This window comes from Lepidochelys kempii, chromosome 3 (assembly GCF_965140265.1).
Source record: "Lepidochelys kempii isolate rLepKem1 chromosome 3, rLepKem1.hap2, whole genome shotgun sequence".
NCBI lineage: Eukaryota > Metazoa > Chordata > Testudines > Cheloniidae > Lepidochelys > Lepidochelys kempii.
The window spans coordinates 149,938,425-149,959,245 of NC_133258.1; the positions used below are offsets into that span (position 1 = coordinate 149,938,425).

General features: G+C 44.0%; 1 protein-coding gene across 3 annotated transcripts in view; it reads right to left on the reverse strand.

The window, feature by feature from the left end:
• The window catches only part of BTBD9 (BTB domain containing 9), a 296,353-nt gene that overhangs the window by 10,993 nt on the left and 264,539 nt on the right, over positions 1-20,821 (reverse strand). The window contains exon 10 of one of the 3 annotated variants that reach the window (XM_073338551.1): positions 19,654-19,732. In XM_073338551.1, the coding sequence (XP_073194652.1) occupies positions 19,654-19,732 (79 nt within the window). Of the gene's footprint in view, positions 1-19,651; positions 19,733-20,821 lie in introns of those variants that run through there. The other 2 variants (XR_012158194.1, XM_073338552.1) reach the window with 2 other exon arrangements.

The window sequence follows — 20,821 nt, forward strand, 5'->3', positions numbered from 1 at the left end:
AGAGCACTGACCAAGCCAAAGTAGAATTTATCATCCGCTTGCTGACTGAGGAGGCCCTGGCCTGGGCTTCCCCTGCTCATGGAAAAATCTAGCCCTCTCTTGGGTCAGTTTGAAAACTTTGTGCAAGCCATGGTGGTAATCTTTGATGACCCAAATCACATATGCACAGCAGAGGCTGTGCTTCAAGCATTGCGTCAGGGGAGCTGATTGGTTGCCAAGTTTGCCACAAATTTTCAGGGCCTGGCAGCAGACACAGAATGGAAAGAGGCTTGCAGTGTTACCACTTCCAGCTTGGCTGCCATGAAAAAAACGAAGATGACCTGGCACAGATGGAGTCCTTGCTTGGCCTGGACAGTATAATAGAACTGTGCATTAAGAGTGATCACCGTCTGACGGAGCACTGCCAAGAGTGAAGCTCAGCCTCTTGTGGCCCATTGGTTTTCCTAACCCCAGTTTACTAACCACAGGCTTTGTCCCCACAGACTGCCCATGCCCAGTCCTCCCTTTCCAAGGCTGAAGAAAAAAAAGACATACAAAATGGCAGGTTTATGCCTGTACTGCAGAGAACCAGGACACTTCGCATTGGGCTGTCCTGCCCCAGCAAATTCCATGTCTCAGCCCCAACAAAGATGCCTGGGTTGATGTTCTTCCCCTCCCCCGAGTACTTGATATTGATATTTGTCTGCCAGTACTTTGGCAACAGCTAACCAGAACCTGACACATTTCCGACTCTCCCTCTAACTTTGACACCCCACCATATCTGAGGTCCGCCTAGAAGCGCTGGTTGATTTGGCTGCTTCAGTAATTTCATGGACTTGGACTTTGCATGAGCACATGCAATGCCCATCCAGGTGTGAAAGCTCTCCATACTCGGTGGAGTGTATCGAAGGGACACTTCTCTTGTAGGGCCTGGTTACCCACCAGACTGCCCTCTTGGAGGTTACTATCCTCCAGTTTGGGCTCATCCAAGCACCACACTCTCAGATTATCCTCAGCATGCACTGGCTTGCCACCCACAATCCACATATCCATTGGCGGGCAGATGCAGTACATTTCAGCTCCCTGCATTGTCAGCAATCATGTCTCCCAATACTCAGCCCTGGACCAGAAGATCTCTGTGCTCACTCTGCCTCCTCAGAAAATCTGAGGCCATTAGTTCACAGGGAATCTCTGTACTCTCTGCACCCCTTCCTGCCACCTCAGTGATACCTGCTGAATACCAAGAATTTATAAGAAGAATGTGTACACCTTGCCACCCCATCCACTTATGACTGCTCCATTAATCTTTATCTGGAAGTGGAGATCTCTTTTGGTTATACCTACTCTCTTTTTGAAGCTGCCTTCAAAAGAACCTTCAAAATGATTTCATTCATCCATCCATATCTCTGGCTGGGGCACTGACCTTCTTTGTAAAAGAGGTGGATGGATCTCTAATGCCCTGTTTGGAATACAGCAAGCTAAACAAAGTTACCAAACAGAATTGGTAACTCCTGTCCCCTATCAGGGAATTCTTTCAATGACTTAGCTCTTCCATGGTCTTCACAAAGTTAGACCTCCATGGAGTTTATAACCTGGTACGGGTTAGGAAGATTGACGAGTGGAAGTCCACCTTCCATACCGGGTAGAGACATTTCAAATAGCTAGTTATGCCATTTGGCCTGTGCAATTCCCTGGCAATCTTTTAGCATTTCATCAATGATATCTTCAGGGACATGCTACACCATTTTGTATTATCTTAATCATAGAATATCAGCGTTGGAAGGGACCTCAGGAGGTCATCTAGTCCAACCCCCTGCTCAAAGCAGGACCAATCCCCCCCAATTAAATCATCCCAGCCAGGGCTTTGTCAAGCCTGACCTTAAAAACTTCTAAGGAAGGAGATTCTACCACCTCCCTAGGTAACGCATTCCAGTGTTTCACCACCCTCCTAGTGAAAAAGTTTTTCCTAATAGCCAACCTAAACCTCCCCCACTGCAACTTGAGACCATTACTCCTTGTCCTGTCCTCTTCTACCACTGAGAATAGTCTAGAACCATCCTCTTTGGAACCACCTCTCAGGTAGTTGAAAGCAGCTATCAAATCCCCCCTCATTCTTCTCTTCTGCAGACTAAACAATCCCAGTTCCCTCAGCCTTTCCTCATAAGTCATGTGTTCCAGACCCCTAATCATTTTTGTTGCCCTTCGCTGGACTCTCTCCAATTTTTCCACATCCTTCTTGTAGTGTGGGGCCCAAAACTGGACACAGTACTCTAGATGAGGTCTCACCAATGTCCAATAGAGGGGAACGATCACATCCCTCGATCTTCTGGCTATGCCCCTACTTATACATCCCAAAATGCCATTGGCCTTCTTGGCAACAAGGGCACACTGTTGACTCATATCCAGCTTCTCATCCACTGTCACCCCTAGGTTCTTTTCCGCAGAACTGTGGCCTAGCCATTCGGTCCCTAGTCTGTAGCGGTGCATTGGATTCTTCCGTCCTAAGTGCAGGACCCTGCACTTATCCTTGTTGAACCTCATCAGATTTATTTTGGCCCAATCCTCCAATTTGTCTAGGTCCCTCTGTATCCTATCCCTACCTGCCACCGTATCTACCACTCCTCCTAGATTAGTATCATCCGCAAATTTGCTGAGAGTACAATCCACACAATCCTCCAGATCATTTATAAAGATATTGAACAAAACTGGCCCCAGGACCGACCCTTGGGGCACTCCACTTGATACCGGCTGCCATCTAGACATGGAGCCATTGATCACTACCCGTTGAGCCCGACAATCTAGCCAACTTTCTACCCACCTTATAGTGCATTCATCCAGCCCATACTTCTTTAACTTGCTGACAAGTATACTGTGGGAGACAGTGTCAAAAGCTTTGCTAAAGTCAAGAAACAATACATCCACTGCTTTCCCTTCATCCACAGAACCAGTTATCTCATCATAGAAGGCGATTAGATTAGTCAGGCACGACCTTCCCTTGGTGAATCCATTCTGACTGTTCCTGATCACTTTCCTCTCGTGTAAGTGCTTCAGGATTGATTCCTTGAGGACCTGCTCCATGATTTTTCCAGGGACTGAGGTGAGGCTGACTGGCCTGTAGTTCCCAGGATCCTCCTCCTTCCCTTTTTTAAAGATGGGCACTACATTAGCCTTTTTCCAGTCGTCCGGGACTTCCCCCGATCGCCATGAGTTTTCAAAGATAATGGCCAATGGCTCTGCAATCACAGCCGCCAACTCCTTTAGCACACTCGGATGCAACGCATCCGGCCCCATGGACTTGTGCACGTCCAGCTTTTCTAAATAGTCCCTAACCACTTCTTTCTCCACAGAGGGCTGGCCACCTACTCCCCATGCTGTGTTGCCCAGCGCAGCAGTCTGGGAGCTGACCTTGTTTGTGAAGACAGAGGCAAAAAAAGCACTGAGTACATTAGCTTTTTCCACATCCTCTGTCACTAGGTTGCATCCCTCATTCAGTAAGGGGCTCACACGTTCCTTGGCTTTCTTCTTGTTGCCAACATACCTCAAGAAACCCTTCTTGTTACTCTTAACATCTCTTGCTAGCTGCAGCTCCAGGTGTGATTTGGCCCTCCTGATCCGCAAGGATTTCACTGTTAAGCCAAGCTGGTCGCCTGCCATATTTACTATTCTTTAGACACATCGGGACGGTTTGTCCCTGTAACCTCAACAGGGATTCTTTGAAATACAGCCAGCTCTCCTGGACTCCTTTCCCCCTCATGTTATTCCCCCAGGGGATCCTACCCATCAGGTCCCCGAGGGAGTCGAAGTCTAAGTCCAGGGTCCGTATTCTGCTGCTTACCTTTTTTCCCTGTGTCAGGATCCTGAACTCGACCAACTCATGGTCACTGCCTCCCAGATTCCCATCCACTTTTGCTTCCCCTACTAATTCTTCCTGGTTTGTGAGCAGCAGGTCAAGAAAAGCTCTCCCCCTAGTTGGCTCCTCCAGAACTTGCACCAGGAAATTGTCCCCTACATTTTCCAAAAACTTCCTGGATTGTCTGTGCACCGCTGTAGTACTCTCCCAGCAGATATCAGGATGATTAAAGTCGCCCATGAGAACCAGGGCATGCGATCTAGTAGCTTCTGTGAGTTGCCGGAAGAAAGCCTCGTCCACCTCATCCCCCTGGTCCGGTGGCCTATAGCAAACTCCCACCACTACATCACTCTTGTTGCTCACACTTCTAAACTTAATCCAGAGACACTCAGGTTTTTCTGCAGTTTCATACCAGAGCTCTGAGCAGTCATACTGCTCCCTTACATACAGTGCTACTCCCCCACCTTTTGTGCCCTGCCTGTCCTTCCTGAACAGTTTATAACCATCCATGACAGTACTCCAGCCATGTGAGTTACCCCACCAAGTCTCTGTTATTCCAATCACGTCATAATTCCTTGCCTTCACCAGGACCTCCAGTTCTCCCTGCTTGTTTCCTCATCTTTTCAGAAAATCAGGCCTTTTACAATCATCACGTATGCAACATCCTAGAGGGACTCCTTCAAAATTGTCTGTATGCTAAGCCTGAGAAGTGAGAGTTTGACCAAGATACAATTGAATTCCTCAGGTATATCATCTGACCCAAAGGGATAATCATGGACTAAAGATCATGGACTAAAGAGGCCGTAGGCAACTGGGCCTCTCCAAAGGACTTCCATGGGGTACAGCAATTTGTGGGCTTTGCCAGTTTTCACAGGAAATTTATCAAGGGCTTTCCTAGTTTAGTCACCCTGTGATTGTCCTGCTAAGTAAGGGAGCCTGGTTCACCTGGTCCCTAGAAGCCCAATCCAACTTCAAGCAACTAAAAGAGAGCTTCACTATGGCACCCATATTGACCCCACAAAACTATTTACAATAGAGGCCAAAGTGTCAAACTTTGCTCTGGATGCAGTGTTGTCCCAGCCAGCAGATGACTGCACCCCCATGCCTTCTAGTCACATAAGCTAATTCATATGGAGAGAAACTTTGATATAGGGAAAAGGAGCTGATAGCCATAAAGGCAGCCTTTGAGGAATGGCACCGTCTTCTAGAAGGGCCCAGGTTCCCTGTACAAGTCCTCAGAGATCACAAGAACCTGGAATACCTTTGGACAGTCAGGCACCTTAACCAATGAGAGGTCTGCTGGTCCCTCTTGTTTGCCTGGCTCAATTTAATAATTACCTGTCATCCAGTGTCAAAAAACCTGTCCTGCAAGGATGAGTACCTTGACTCTGGCAGGCGAACTCCTTCAACAGTTCTTAAGGTGTCCAATTTTGTTAATGGGACAACAGACAGCAACCTGATGTCTTCCTCTATTCCTTGCAGCCCAATGACCCATTCACAGCTTAGATCCACCCATTCCTTGATGATGCCGGTACCCAGCCTGTTGCAGAGTTTAGAATACAGGATGATGTCCTCTTCCAGAAAGGCTGTATTCATGTTCTGGGGGGACAGCTTAGGCTTTAAGCCATGAATCACCACTTCTTGGTCACTTTGGCCACTTCAAGACCTGTAACTTGGTGTCAAGGACTTTCTGATGGTTGGGCCTGCACACCTCTGTCAAAAAGTGATAAAACACCCTGCAATCTTGGTGCCTGAACCAAGAGCCCATGCTTGAAACCGCTTGCTCTTCTCCAACTCCATCATATCCACTGTGGATCACTATGTCCATGGACTTCATAGTGGAGCTGCCTTGCTCTCAGGGGTACACAACGATCTTGGTTGTAGTTGATCTTTTCATCAAGATGGCACAAATCATCCCGTTTTGTGCCATCCCTATTGCCCCAGAAATGGCTTGCTTTTTCCTAGGAAGAGTTTTTCATTACCACAGATTGCCAAGAAGACCAGGGACCTCAGTTAATCTCCAGTTTCTGGCAGGAGCGTCTAATGCTCCTGGGCATAGAATCCCTCATCTCATCTATATACCATCTGCACACCAACTAGCAAACAGAATGGGTCAACCAGATCCTTGAACAATACCTTTGCTGCTTTTGAACTATCATCAAGACAACTGGGTTTCCCCTCTTCTCTATGTTGAATTTGTGTATGATAATGCCTCCAGCCAACAAAGTCCCTTCTTTGCCAATGATGGGTTTCATCTTTGTTTTCACCCAGATATTCCTGCAAAGTCTCTTGTACCTGCTGCTGCAGATTTAACTTCCCACCTATGTCAAATACACCAAGAATTGAAGGAACACCTGACATCTGCTAAGGAGGCTTAAACCCCATGCCAACCAGGATTGCCAGGCTACTCCCACTCTTGCCATACACTACAAGGTTTGGCTATCCACTTGGAAACTTAGGTCAATGCGCCCGTTGGCTAAATTAGACCACCAGTGTCTGGGTCCAAGATTCTGGAACAGGTCAATCCAGTGGCATTCAGGTTACAATTGCCTGAGTCCCTCTGGATCCACACAGAGTTCCATGTCTCCTTCCTCAAGCCTTATATCAAGAACCCATTTCTGCCCTGGTCCACCTCATCACCCCCACCTATCACTGTCCAGGGGCAGGAAAAATATTTGGTTTGACAGATCCTTGACTCCCGACACATCAGAAGGAAACTCCAGTACTTAGTGGACAGGGATGGTTATGGTCTGGATGAATGATCCTGGGAACAAGTGGAAAATATTCATGCCTTGAGCCTGCTTGCGGGAATTTTACAAAACCTTTCCTGACAGTTCTGGCCCTGATACCCCTGGGAAACGCCCTTCAAGGAGGGGATACTGTCAGGAATAAGGTCCTGCAGCTAGCCTGTTTACCTGCTAGCTTAACCCTCAGGCCATATAATGAACCAGTTGAGCCCCAAGTGAGCTGCCTGATTGGCCAAACTGCCTGATTGGCTGAGGCGATCACCAGACCTACTCTTAAGACCAATAGCAGGGTGCTGGCTGCTCAAACATTTGCCCACAGCAGCTATAGCACCTACACTTGCTTGTTCCCAGACTTGATCCTGCCCTGTTCCTAGCCTTGCTTCACTCCAGCTAACCCAGCTCTGACCCTCAGCTTTGATTCCTGGCCTGACTCCTGCTCAAGCCACTAGACACTACTCCTGCTCCAGCCAATAGGCAAGACTGCCTACATCCTGGTCCCTAACGGTTCCCAGTCTTTTGTTCATTCTACTAGGTCATTCTGCTTCCTTAGTTTGTTGCATTAGTCTTGTACATTCACTTCAACACCATAAAATATAATCATTTTGCCATTTTCACATGTTTTCCAGTAACATGGAGTATGACTGCCAGTTCCGACGGTGTCATGTGCAGCAACATGCTGTTGAAAACCTTAAACCAGTCCTACTAATAATCTAGGAACTATAGATTTGAAATATTAAGCTTCACAGTGGAGAAAAATAATGGAAATGTGAATCAGAGAGAATATGAGAACACCTGGAAAGGTGTGACTTAATGAAGTGTGCATCCATTCACAGAACGAAGATCATGTCAAACAAATACTATATTGTTTTGAAGAAATGAAATAGCTGATGGGGGAAAGGCAAACAGTAAAACTAATTTTTTTTGGTCTTGAAGAAAAGTTTCTGATAGAGTGCAACATGAAAGAGCCAGTTTAGGAAGAAAAGTTCAGAATGTGAGTGCTTAACATTTTCTTTCCTGATTTGTAACCATATGTAAAACACGGTACGTTAGCGGCTTTTATGAACTAAGAGATTAAAATAAAAGAAAAAGGACCTGATTCTCATTTACACTAAGGCCCATTTATATTGGTCTGGGAGCATAAAGTGGCCCTAAAATGGATGTAAATTGTATTTGTGGTCTTAAACTTCGTGTAAATATAATTTACTCCCACTTTAGGGCCACTTTACACTGTCAGAGCAGTGTAATAGAGCTGTAGTGTAAATTAATATTAAGTGCCAACAATTAAGGTATATCCAAAAGGAGACAGTTAAAGGTAGATGGAGGAGGCTATTGGGTTAGAGGAATGATTTTACGCACTATACTGTATCTGTGACTTAGACAATTCATTGCATTTCAGTAAATGCAGAGACATTTAAGATATGAAACTCAGGAGAAAACCAAAAAAGATTACAACCTCAATGATCACTGAAGATGTGGGGTAGTAGACAATAAGACTGTAGATCCTGTTGCATATGGCTTTACAAAAAATAAAACAGCGGGATCAAACACTATATAAATAAGAGAAAACTGCTTTGGTTTTTATTGAAGAGACTATTGAGGCTAGCTTTGGAATACTATGCAATGTTCTGGCCATCTTATTATTTAAAAAACAACATAAGGGCTCACATCTTAATACTAGTGAAGAGGCAGGCAATAGGGAATTTAGATGGGATTCTTCTGAGCAGTTACTTAATATATAGCAAAACAACCAAGTGGAGTGATAGGTGCAACTCTCATAATATTGCTCTTGTAGAGTTTAACAGAAATAAAATAATTATTTGGAACAAAGTTGACTTTGGAATACAGTTCTTAGTGTCAAAAGAGGGAATGACCTAAATGGGCACCACGGTCTCTTTCCGACCTTTATAATACAAGCTACAGTGTGGAGAGCCAGAATGTGTAATGAATTTGCACATACAGAAGGAATTTTCACCCCAGGCAATGTGCTCTACATAAACTACTATACAGCTCCTTAGAAATAGTACCAATTTCTACAGAGAATTGCACTAAAAAGCCCCCTGAGCGTCAGGTCTTAACCAACCTTTAGCTATTGGGGATCAGGATGAAACTTATCCTATGGGCAGAATAGCTCATAAATGCCTATTGCACACTTTCTTGGCCTTCCTCTGAAGTTTCTGATACTGGTTACTGTTGGTGACAGGATACCACTTAAACCGATCTCTGGTTTGATCCAGTACGGCAGCTCCTATGTTCCTAAATTACTGCAAACTTCATTTATGGTTTGTGGAGAATGAGAGTTATCTGCTTGATATTAACCTTCTGAAATGTCAGGAATTAAATCAAAGGAGTCTGTAAAGAATGAAACCCATAGGGAACAAAACAATGGCAAAGAGAAGGCTCCTTGAGGAAACAATGGGGGGAATGATGAACTGGAGAATATCCCGTCTGGCTCCATCCAAACTAGAATGGTTAACTCTTTCCAAGGCTGGGCCTAGGATCAGAGGGGATCCTAAACCTCACAAATGTTAGGAAAGAAAGGAGTGGTTACCCAGGTTGTGTCAGTGAAAGCTGACAGATGGACTGAGGCACACTGATACATAGCCTGTTGCTGCAGGATTGGCTGCTTTTCCTGCCAGAAAGAGAGGTAGGTGGCCTGAGAGGAATTCATAAAAGATGGCAAGGAAAGCTGAAGGTGTAAGACAGATCCATTTGTGTTGGCCTTTTATTGTTTTTAGCCTTTGCTTTTCTTGCTTTTGTACCTTAAAAGGAATGAAAACATAATGTCTTGTTTTAGGTGCTGTTTCTGTGAACGTACAAACGTGCACTATCACATATGCTCCCGAAGAGAAACTCTGACAGGTACAACACCAAGTTGGACCTGTGTCACGAACATGATTGGGAACCAGGGAGATTCCAGACCAGAAATCCAATCTAAGAGTGGTTGGACTGCACTGTTCCTCCCAGAGTGAGGTGCAAGAAGCCACGCCTGTCACCTAAAGGGTGCACTCCGTGAGGAAAAAAGGGGTTTAAGATGCAGTTTTCCCTGTAGGCAGGATACTGTGCCTTTCATTGAACAGCTTTGTAAAACTGGACAAAGTATTCAGTGGTGAAAGTGAAATCAGTTAGAAATAAAAACAAGAAACGGGTATTGGAAATGATCATCCAAACTTATGAAATATTCTTTCACAGATACTCAGTCCCAAAACCAGGACATAATCACAGAGTTGATTCACAGCTTTAAAGTAAATTCTGCATCTGTAGCTCATCTATTGCTTAGTCACAGGAGCTAGTACAGATGAATTTTGGAGGGAAAGGGAATTGATCTAACTTTTATCACCATTTCAGGTGCAGTCTCCAAGACCAATGTAGTGTCACATTTATAATGTCCCCAGAATTCTAATGTTATATGTATAGGAATAAATTTATATTAGTGATCTTTAGTAAAGAGATGACAACCAAAAGAGACTGACGAGTGTAAATATGACAGTCTACATAAAGCAGAAATGGAATAAGCTTTCATGGTGTACTTTCAACAAATCCACGGGAGGCAGGAAGATATTCTGGCTCCAAATTTCAGAGAACTCACTAATGAAAACTGAGCTTCACAACAAGATGTAAATTTTTAAAACATTTTTAGTGTTTAAAATATTTTTGATCTTTGTTTCCAGGGTGTACTTCTTCCCATTTCAGTCTCTTGCTCATTCTCTTTCCAACCTTCTGCTGAGTGTTGGCAGTGCTGATTGCTGATTCCGAAAGGTATGCATGATAGCAACCATTGCCTCAGCCATTTGTACTGACTTGACTTGTGAAATTTCACTCTATATACCTTCTGTTGCCTTGCCTAGGACAAACATCCCCATATAGTAAATAAAATCAGAAATCTTGACTTCTAGTACCACTACAGTTGCGAGAGTCCACCTGAAAGTCACATAATACACTTTACTGATTACTTATTATTATTTGAATCACCCCAGGAGCCCGTCACGGACCAGGACTCTATCATGCTTGGCACTGTACAAACACAGAACAAAAAAGACCCAAAGAGGTTACAATGTAAGCACCGGACAAGAGACAACAGATGGATACAGCTAATTGGCACAGGAGAACAAGACAATATTGATCAACATGATAGGCAGTGGTTTCAGCACACCAGCAGCCTAATCATTGTCAATTTTTTTGAAGGCAACACTGCAAAGGAGAGTTGGAAGGAGGAATCTAAAAAAAAATAATGAAGTGGCTTTGCAGATGTTGACGGGGAGCTCATCCCAAGCATGAGGGGCAACATGGCAGAAAGCCTGAAAGTGCTTGTTTGAAAATTTAACAAGTAAGTGATAGTGGCTGACATCATGGACTGATTGGAGGCAGGAGTCAACCTTACAGTACTAAATAAGAGATGACAGGAAGGGTGGGGAGGGACTGTGAAGGGCCTTGAAAGTGAAGACAAACGGCGTATGTTTGATACAACAGAGAAGAGGGAGTCAGTGAAGGGATTTAAAGACAAGGGTGAGATGGTCACAATGATGGGATAGGAAAACGATCTTTGCAGCAGCATTCTGAATGGCAATGAGTGCTACAAGATAGCACCTGTCAAGTCCAAAAAACAGAATGTTGCAGTAACTGAGACACAAGATGATGAGAGCCTGGATGAGAGCTTAAGCTCTGTCGATGGATAGGAAAGGTTGTATCTTACAAATGTTATACCAAAAACATCTGAAAGACTTAGGCCTTGTCTACACTAAAGGGAAAAGTCGATCTAAGCTATGCAATCTGAGCTATGTGAATAGCAAGTCTTAGAGCCTGGGGATCATGGCATGCCCTGGTGACAAATTGGGGGGCGGGGGGAGAGGGGAGGAACCCACCGTAACTGAAATTTATAAGTGAACTAACTATGCTATCCTAACCAACTAGAACTATCTACAGCAAAACCCAAAAGTACTGCTAAGCCGCTTGATGAAGCAGAGCAAGGGGAAGTTCCAGCTATCGTCACTGGCGGTAAGAAGGAATTGAGGGCCCTTTATTGGGTGCCATGAAGGCACAACTCCAGGAGGTGCCCAGGCTGACCCCACGGATGTTGCTAGGGGAAAAATATTCCAGCTACTGTGCACATGCGCACGCACACACCTGATTCAGAACTGATATGAACAAGTACTCAAAGAACTGTTTCTTCTTCAAGGAGTGTCCCTATGGGTGCTCCACATTAGGTGGCTACCAAGCAGTTCACTCTAAGGTGGGTGTGGTGCGGGGTGCTTCAGAGTTGATTCCAGTACCAAAGAAAGCACAGCCGAGCTGAACACTCAGAAGCAAAGTCATGACTTATTGAGTAGTGTTCAGCAAATGTACGTATAGATGCCCTTACATATTTCAATAATGGGCACATTTTTGAGGAATGCTGTAAAGGTGGAAATGGACCTCGTAGAGTAAATACATATGTTCAAAGATATTTGAATATTACAAGACTCGTAGCAAGAATTAATGCAGAAGGATATCATCTTGGAAAGACTTTGATTAGAGATTACAGACACTTTTAATCTACCAGCAAGCAAGACAAACAATTTCAGGGTCTTTCTATCCAGATGGAAGGCCAGGGCTCTTCTGATGTCAAGGGTGTACAACTGTGCTTCTTGATTATCGAGGGGAGGCATAGGGTGGAAGAATGACAGGTGAAAGAATGGGTTGGTTAGTATGGAACTGGAAGAAATTTTAGGTATAAACATTTTGGATGGGGTCGCAGCATGACCTTGTCCTTAAAAAATACTGTGAAAGGGGGGCATGCCATAAGGGCCCCTACTTAGCCATCACTTGGAAATCAGGAATGTTGTTTTCACTGACAAATGGAGCAGTGAGTAGGTAGCCATCTGTTCAAATGGGGGTTCTTGTGAGGCATTTAGGTATTAGATTAAGGTTCCAAAGAACAGTAGGGTGCTTGACTTGCAGATCAAGGTTCCTCAGGGAACTCGGAAATCTCTCTGTCATTGGGTGGGCAAAAATGGAATAACCCTCCATTGGAGAGTTGAAAGCCCTGATGGCTGCTAGATGGTCTCTGACAGAGTTCAGTGAGAGTACAGAACTTTTTAGTGTTAGGATATAGTCCAGTATATCTGGCAGTGATGAGGTCATCGTTGGAATATATCTGAGGTCACACCAAAAGAGAAATCTTGTCCATTTTTGAGAGTATGTGCAGCGAACAGACACTTTCCACCTGTGTAATAGTACTTTTTTTTTTTTTTTTACACTTCCTCTGATCAGGTGGGTCTCTAATCCCATGAACCATCGACCAACCATGCTTTGAGACAAAACACTGTGAAACTGGAGTGAAGGATCTTCCTGCCTTACTGGGAAAGGAGATGAGGAGGGCATGAAGAGTGATCGCGGAGCAAACGGCCAATTATATTAAGTAAGGAATACATGTTAGTCTGGGCCACGTCAGAATTATTAAGATGACTCTGACTTTGTCTCTTTTTATTTTGAGGAGAACATTGGCTATTAGAGGAGTCTGTAGGAATACATACAGGAGATCCGACAACCCAATGAAGGTGAATAACATCCCTCAAGGATCAGTGACCCAGTCTGTCTCTCAAGCAAAACTGGGTACATTTCTTGCTTAACTCTGTGGCAAACAAATCTGAGGAGTGCTGCATTGATGGAATATGTGGTGTAATAAGCTGGGGTCTATTTCCCACTCATGGTCTTTGAAAAAGTGCCTGCTAAGTGCATCCACAGTCACATTTTGAACCTCCAGGAGATAGGCTGCTGTGATGATGACCTAGATGCGTATGCACCAATTTCAAAGCTTGACATCCTTTGCGCAGACAGAGGGAGGGTTCTTGCTCCGCCTTGCCAATTAATATAAAACACGCATAATATGTTGTCTATCATGATCTTTATGTGTTTGCCCCTGATTAGAGGTAAAAATTGGAGACTCGTACCTGACTGCTCTGAATTCCAGGAGGTTGATGTGCAGCGTGGTCTCTTGCAACATCCATTTGCCCAGGGATGTGCAAGCATCTAGATGTATTCCCCACCCTAGTAGAGAGGCATCTGTCATTATGATGACCACTGGGAGAGGATGTGCAAATGGGACTCCTGTGCACACATTGTGATAATCTTTCCAGCAGTTGAGGGATTGTTTTACTCAGGTGGGTATGGAAAGAAGCACATTTTAACTGTGTTTGTTTGGTGAATAAACAGCCTGAGCCTAAAAGCAGTTCTTGACTGGAGTTTGGGAACTGAGTTGCATTGTACTGGCTATGTTGGAAATGGTCACAAACCTGTGCAGAGAAAAATAGGCTCTTCCTGTTAATGAACTGAGATGAGCCCCTAAGAATTCTAAGTTTTGCAGAGTGGTCAAAGTGGACTTTTGAATGTTGAACTGTAGGGCCTATTTGAGGAAGAGATCTATGGCTTTGGAAGTTGCCTGTGACGTTCAGGTAAGGGAATACTAAAATATATTTCCTGCAGTGCTGTGCTGCTACTACTGACATGACTTTCGAAAAGACCCTCGGGGCAGATGACAGGCCAAAGCGAAGCACCTGGTACTGAAAGTGGTCCTGACTGACAGTGAAACATGGGAATCGTTTGTGGGATGGATGGATCACTATGTGGAAATATGCATCCCAAAGGTCAAGGGCTGAGAACCAATCCCCTTGCTCTAGTGATGGAATTAGTAGCCTCAAATCTAGGATAAGTCTCTAACTGCCATTCTTTGCTGGTACCAGAAAATACCCAGAATAAAATCACTTTCATCTGTGTTGCATGGGAACTGGTTTTATAGCCCCCAAGCATAGGACAGAATCTATTTCTCGATGAAGCAAGCTCTTGTGACGGTCCCTGAAGAGCGATGGGATAGGGGGTTTGTTGGTGGAAGCTTAGTAAAGTGGATGGTGTGCTCTGTGGAAATAATCTCCAAAACCCACTTCTCTGTATGATTAAGTCCCCAGCCCACCTGAAGCAAATGGAGGAAAGCAGGTGAATTGGTGCAGCTGGTAAGGAGAAGGATGGTAATTCAGGCCGTCAACTAGCCTGTCAAAATTGCTGCTTGAAGGTGGAAAGAGAGAGGTGGAAGGCTGAGAGGTGGATGGTTTCCTTTTCTGGAATCGATGTCTCTTCTGATGCGGTTCATATGACATCTGGAAGGTCAGGCATTAAGCAAGATGGGATCTCCAAGCCATCTGGGACTTGCTGAGCTTTCTCTTGTGGGCAGGTGTATAGATACCAAGAGAATGTCAGGTAGCCCTAGAGTCCTTTAACATTCACAGAGTTTCAATCGTGCTGTCCACAAACAATGCAGACCTATCAAAAGGGAGGTCCTCCACCTTATTAGAATCATAGAATTGGAAGGGACCTCGAGAGGTCATCTAGTCCAGTCCCCTGCACTCAAGGCAGGAATAAGTCTTATCTAGACCATCCCTGACAGGTGTTTGTCCAACCTGCTCTTATCCCCAGTGATGGAGATTCCACCACCTCCCTAGGCAATTTATTCCAGTTCTTAACCGCTCTGAGAGTTAGGAAGTTTTTCCTAATGTCCAATCTAAACCACTCTTGCTGCAATTTAAGCCCATTGCTTCTTGGCCTATCCTCAGAGGTTAAGAACAACAATTTTTCTCCCTCCTCCTTGTAACAACCTTTTATGTACTTGAAAACTGTTATCACGTCCCCTCTCAGTCTTCTCTTCTCCAGACTAAACAAACCCAATTTTTTTCAATCTTCCCTCATAGGTCATGTTTTCTAGATCTTTAATCATTTGTGTTGCTCTTCTCTGGACTTTCTCCAATTTGTCCACATCTTTCCTGAAATGTGGTGCCTAGAACTGGACACAATACTCCAGCTGAGGCCTAATCAGCGTGGAATAGAGCGGAAGAATTACTTCTTGTGTCTTGCTTACAATACTCCTGCTAATACATCCCAGAATGATATTTGCTTTTTTTTTTTTTTTTTCAACAGCATTACACTGTTGACTCATATTTAGCTTGTGATCCACTATGACCCCCAGATCCCTTTTAGCAGTACTTTAGCTGATGGCTAGACATCCATGAGCAGATGTTAGAGAGATAGACTGAGATTTTAATTTGGATAGAAGAAGACAGCGTAAACAACAAGCACGAGAGGTGCTACAGATCAATCACAACATCGCTAACATGGTAGGAAACTGCTTTTCATGCTTGAAATACAAGCCATGCCAAGAAGCAGAGCCACAGAGTCTTCGTCCAGTTCCACAAAGGCCTTATGAAAAGGTAGGCACTGACTTATTTACCTCGCACTCAAAGGATCATTTAATAGTCACAGATTATTATTCTCTGTATTCAGAAATTTGCACACTGCACAGTACTAATAGTGAGTAAGTGACAGCCAGTGTGAAGGGTATCTTGTCCATACATGGAATTCCAGATGAAGTCTTTACTGATAATGGACCACAATTTTCTAGTGCAGATTTTAGGCAACTTGCAATAGATTGTGATTTTCATCACAGAACATCAAGTCCAAATTACCCCATCAAATGGATTTGTGGAAAGGTCTATATGGACAGTAAAGAGCCTTATGAAAAAGACTTTTGACAGCAGGGGTGATTTGTAGAAAGCTTTACTGGTTTACCAAAGTGCACCCCTGGAGAATGACTTTTCTCCAGTACAGCTGTTAATGGGAAGAAGGATCAAATCTAATTTACCAATTACTGATAACTTGCTGAAATCTCAGAACAATGAAACTATAAGGAAGATGAAAGAAAATCAGAAGTGGAAGCAGAAATATTATTTTGACAAAAGTACCCAGTATCCCAGGTGATAGAGTGTGCCTGAGGAATCACACATGGAATATTTGGGGCCAAATGGGTAACATTAAAGAACAGCTGTATCCAAGGTCATATGTAGTCCAGACAGAACAGGGGACACATTTCGATGTAATATAAGGGATCTGTGAGTAAACCTAGAAAGTTCCAACACACTGACAGTACATGTGGACTCTGGTATTTCCCATCTGACTGATCCTTTATTATCAACACACAAAGGAGAAACTGTCAAGGAACAAGAGAACAACTCAGATTCTAATGAAAGAGTGATACTGAGAAGATCAGAGTGGAGATTAAGCCTCCTGAAAGACTCATAGAGACTTGCTAACCTGCCTGGAGAAGTGGTATTTGAGGAAAGTGAGTGGTAAAGACACTCCAGAGTGATGTACTGGTAACCTCTCCTCTTTAGGTAGTTGACAAATTGGGTTTATGGAAATGCACGACATGGGTAGAGAATTTAATGCATGTGTTATTAGATAATTGTTAGCTCTTTTTATATATGTGTATATATATGTGTATATAAGAGTTAATTTGTTTTTCTTTAAGATGAAAGATGTAGAGATGTGTTTGTAGAAGACTATAATTTAGAGACTTTCCCTCATAAGTGACAATATTATGAACATAGGAATTTGGACATGTGCTCTGGAGGCGGGGATTGAGAACACCACATGGCTGTGTGCAGCAGTTTATCAGAGACACTCTCCAGTTTGTTTTATTAAAATTTTATTTCTTTCTCATTCACTGGTTTGTTACTTAATGAACCCCACATTGTTAGTGCTGAAGACAGCTGACAGGCCAAGGACGATGAGGATGGAGTACTGATTCTGAGACTTGTCTAGAAAAAGATAATTTGAGACTTTGGTGAGAGCGGTTTCAGTGGAATGCAATGGGCAGAAGGCAGACTGGAGAGAATCAAGGATGGAATTGAAAAGGAACTCCAGACAGTGATTGTAGACAACACATGCAATGAGCTTAGAGATGAAAGGGGAAGGGGTAGTTGGAGATAGAAGTGGGGTCAAGGTTGGTTATTTTTTAAGATGGGAGAGATTAAAACATGCTTGGAAAGAACCAGACAAAAGTGAGAGGTTAAAGAGAAGATTAAGGGAGAGGATGAGAGTGGGCACGAGAGTGATCAAGAAATGTGTGGGATGGATTCACGGGGCAAATAGAGGGATAGGAGCTGGAGAGCAGATAAACTTCTGCATCCGTGACAGTGGAGGAGGAGAGTTGTCCTGGGGAAGGGAAGGGAAGCTGAGGGGAGGGGGAAGGTCACATTGTATTTTCTCTTGAGAGAAATCAGCAAGATCCTGTGCTGAGAGAGAAATGGAGGCAGGAGGAGCGGAGGGTTTGAGGAGTGAGTCAAAGGTGGCAAAAAGGCAGCTGAGATTGTGGGTGTGAGATTCACTTAAATTGAAGTTGTTTACCTAGGAAGATGGCAGAACTGAAGGAGGAGAGAACTAATTTGCAAGGGAGGAAGTCAGACCAGTCACAGGATTTCCACCAGAGATGCTCTGCAGTGTGAGCGCAGGAAGCAGATGTTGGGGGTGGGCTGGGGGTTGACAGAGGAGACCTTGTGATGGCAGAAAGGGGCAAAACAGTCCAGGGTGGAGGAGAGTGAAGCATGGAGAGAATCAAAAACCCCATCAAAGGAAGAAAGGGAAGAGAAGGCTGAGAGCAGGTGAGAAGTTATCCACACTGATGGCCTGGAAGTCACAGAAAGACTGAGTGACAGGATGTGGGGAGTAGGGGGACTGATGGGTGATGCTGAAAGAGATCAGACAACGATCGGAGAAGGGGAACTCAGCAACAGGAGATCAGAAAGAGAGCGGTGCTTGGGCAAGAACAAGTAAAACGAATAGCCATTTTCATGAGTGGGACAATTGAACCGGGGCTGCAGGTCAAATGAGGGCTTGAGGGTGTGGAAACGTGTAGCTAAGGGATCAGCAGGATTGTCAACATGGAAGCTGAAGTCATCAATGTGGAGTGTGGGAGACTGAGAGGAAAGAAAGCAAGAGAGAGCAAAGAGTTGAAATCAGAGAGCATGGCTGATGGGGAGGAGTTCGGTGGATGGTAGTTGACAGTTAACATGGAGGGGGACAGGAGAATAGTGTCGGATGCAGTGTTGCTCAAAAAAGGCAAAAGGGTGGGAAGAGGAGGTGTTGGAAGTGGCATGAATGGAAGAGAAGACCAATACCTTCACCATAGTCTGATCCAGGGAGTGTAAAAATCCTCTGTAAGAGAGGGCAGAGGAAGTGTCTGAATTATAGCTGTATTACAATAATGCTGAAAGGGCCATGAACACAATCAGAACCACATTGTGTGGCTCTGCAAACACACAGGAAAACATGGTTCCTGACCCAAACAGCTTACAATCTAAGACTCTGCTAAGACATACACATGTACTCACTTAACTTTACACATTTTGAGTGGCACCCCAAAGATAATTGCAGAAATAGGGTCTGATTTGAGACAATATATAATCAGAGTCTCAAACTAGTGGGGAGGAGCAGGGTAACAACAGAAAGATCACATGGTTACATACTGCAGGGTAACTAGTGCACAACTTGATGTTTCTAAATATTCTGAATTAAAAATAAATAAATAAATAAAATCAGCTATCCTGATTACCACACAACATAGTCATTGCTGACTGATTGCTTGGCTCACTGATTTATAAGTAGAATAATCCTATTTATACATGATCGTCTTCTGGAAAATGAGACTTTTTATTATTATTTACAGGGCATCTTAATATTGTGTAATAAAAAAACAAGCGATCAGAGTCTATATTGCTTCCCCAATGCATTTATAATTGTGTGATCATTCCTAAAAATAAACATTTGTATGCTAAGTATTACTTCTAACTTACAGCAATGTTCAACAATGCCATGATGAAGGCCAGACAAACATTTTGGGCTGGTCTACACTACAAAATTAGGTCGGCTTAACTTCATCACTCAGGGCTGTGAAAATATTCACGCACTGTTGTGATGTAATTAAGATGACCTAAGCCCCATTGTAGATACTGCTAGGTCAACGGAAGAATTCTTCTGTCAACCTAGCTACCGCCTCTCAGAGTGCTACAGTGGTTTTTACATTTGGCTGTAAAGAAACCTGTACAGTCTGGAAAGATAATGACAAAGTGACCAAAATACTCTTCATTACTAGATTGCTAGAGCAGCAATAAACATAGGTACATTTTAGGCAGCATTAGCAGTTTACTATGGAAATAGAATGAAATCTGTATATTCAGCAAGAATATAATAGTTTTTCCTCTCTTAAAAACTGTCCCATACCTCATTAGCTGTGTTGTGAGTTCCAACTATTCTGATGAAGGATGCAGGTTGTCTGTCAAAAGTTATTGCTTGCCAAGATCTACAAAAGAAAGCAGAGGGACATACTGTATTAGGCAGAGTCACCATAGGTTGCAGTGAAATACAGAAAGAATCCATTGAAGTGACAAAACTGGCTGGCATTTAATGGGACCAGAAGGGGGACACACTTTTCATAGCCTGAATTTCCAGCAGTCTTGGTTCAGTTTAGATTTTTTAAGTGCCTTGACTCTACTTAGGTGTACTCTACACACAATTCAGTGCAAAAATTCATACAGAGAAGTTAAGCTCTAACTATTGTTAAAGACCTTTAAGAAAAATTGTAATAGAAAAAAATATTGGTCAAAATTCTAAAGCTCCTTTGAATAAATTTCTGACAGTATCAATAATAGAAATATACAGGAGGAAATGGATGCTCACATTAACTACCTGTAGAGACCAAAGGAATCACCAGGGCTGGATTAAGGCAAATCAGAGCTGTAGGCACATGATGACATGAACTCCCCACCTCCTGCATGGATCCATCCTGTGGCCTCACCCCCAGTGCTGTGGCCTCATTCCCCACTTCAAATGGCAGTAGTGCCACCCTCCCTTTCTAAAGGCAGCAATATGGTGTCCCCTTCATTCAGCCAGGAGTGACAAGAGCAACTCCTCCCGCTGGGAACAGCAGGCCCCCACCTTTATCCTCTCAGAGGCGCAGGAGCTGGGGTGTAAACATTGGTTAGGTGGGGAAAGACTGAGTTCACTGTACTCTTTTCCTGCCACACACACACTCCTGTTTTGGAGGGTAGGGAAGAAACTGAGATGCATAGGTTCTCTGCAACCATAAGGGCTAGAAACATTCTTCTGAAGTGATCACATGATTCAAGGTGCTGGGGCCCTAATATTGGTCGTTAGTACCTATACCTTTATCTGGCCCTGGGAACCACCCAAGTCTTTCAGGGTATGTCTCCACTGCAATTAGACACCTGTGGATGGTCTGTGCCAGCAGACACAAGCAGGCAGGGCTAAGGCTAAGGGGCTGTTTAATTGCAATGTAGGTGTTCGGGCTGAAGCCCAAGCTCTGGGACCCTCCCACCTCGCAGGATCCTAGAGCCTAGGCATCAGCCTGAGCCCGAATGTCTACACCACA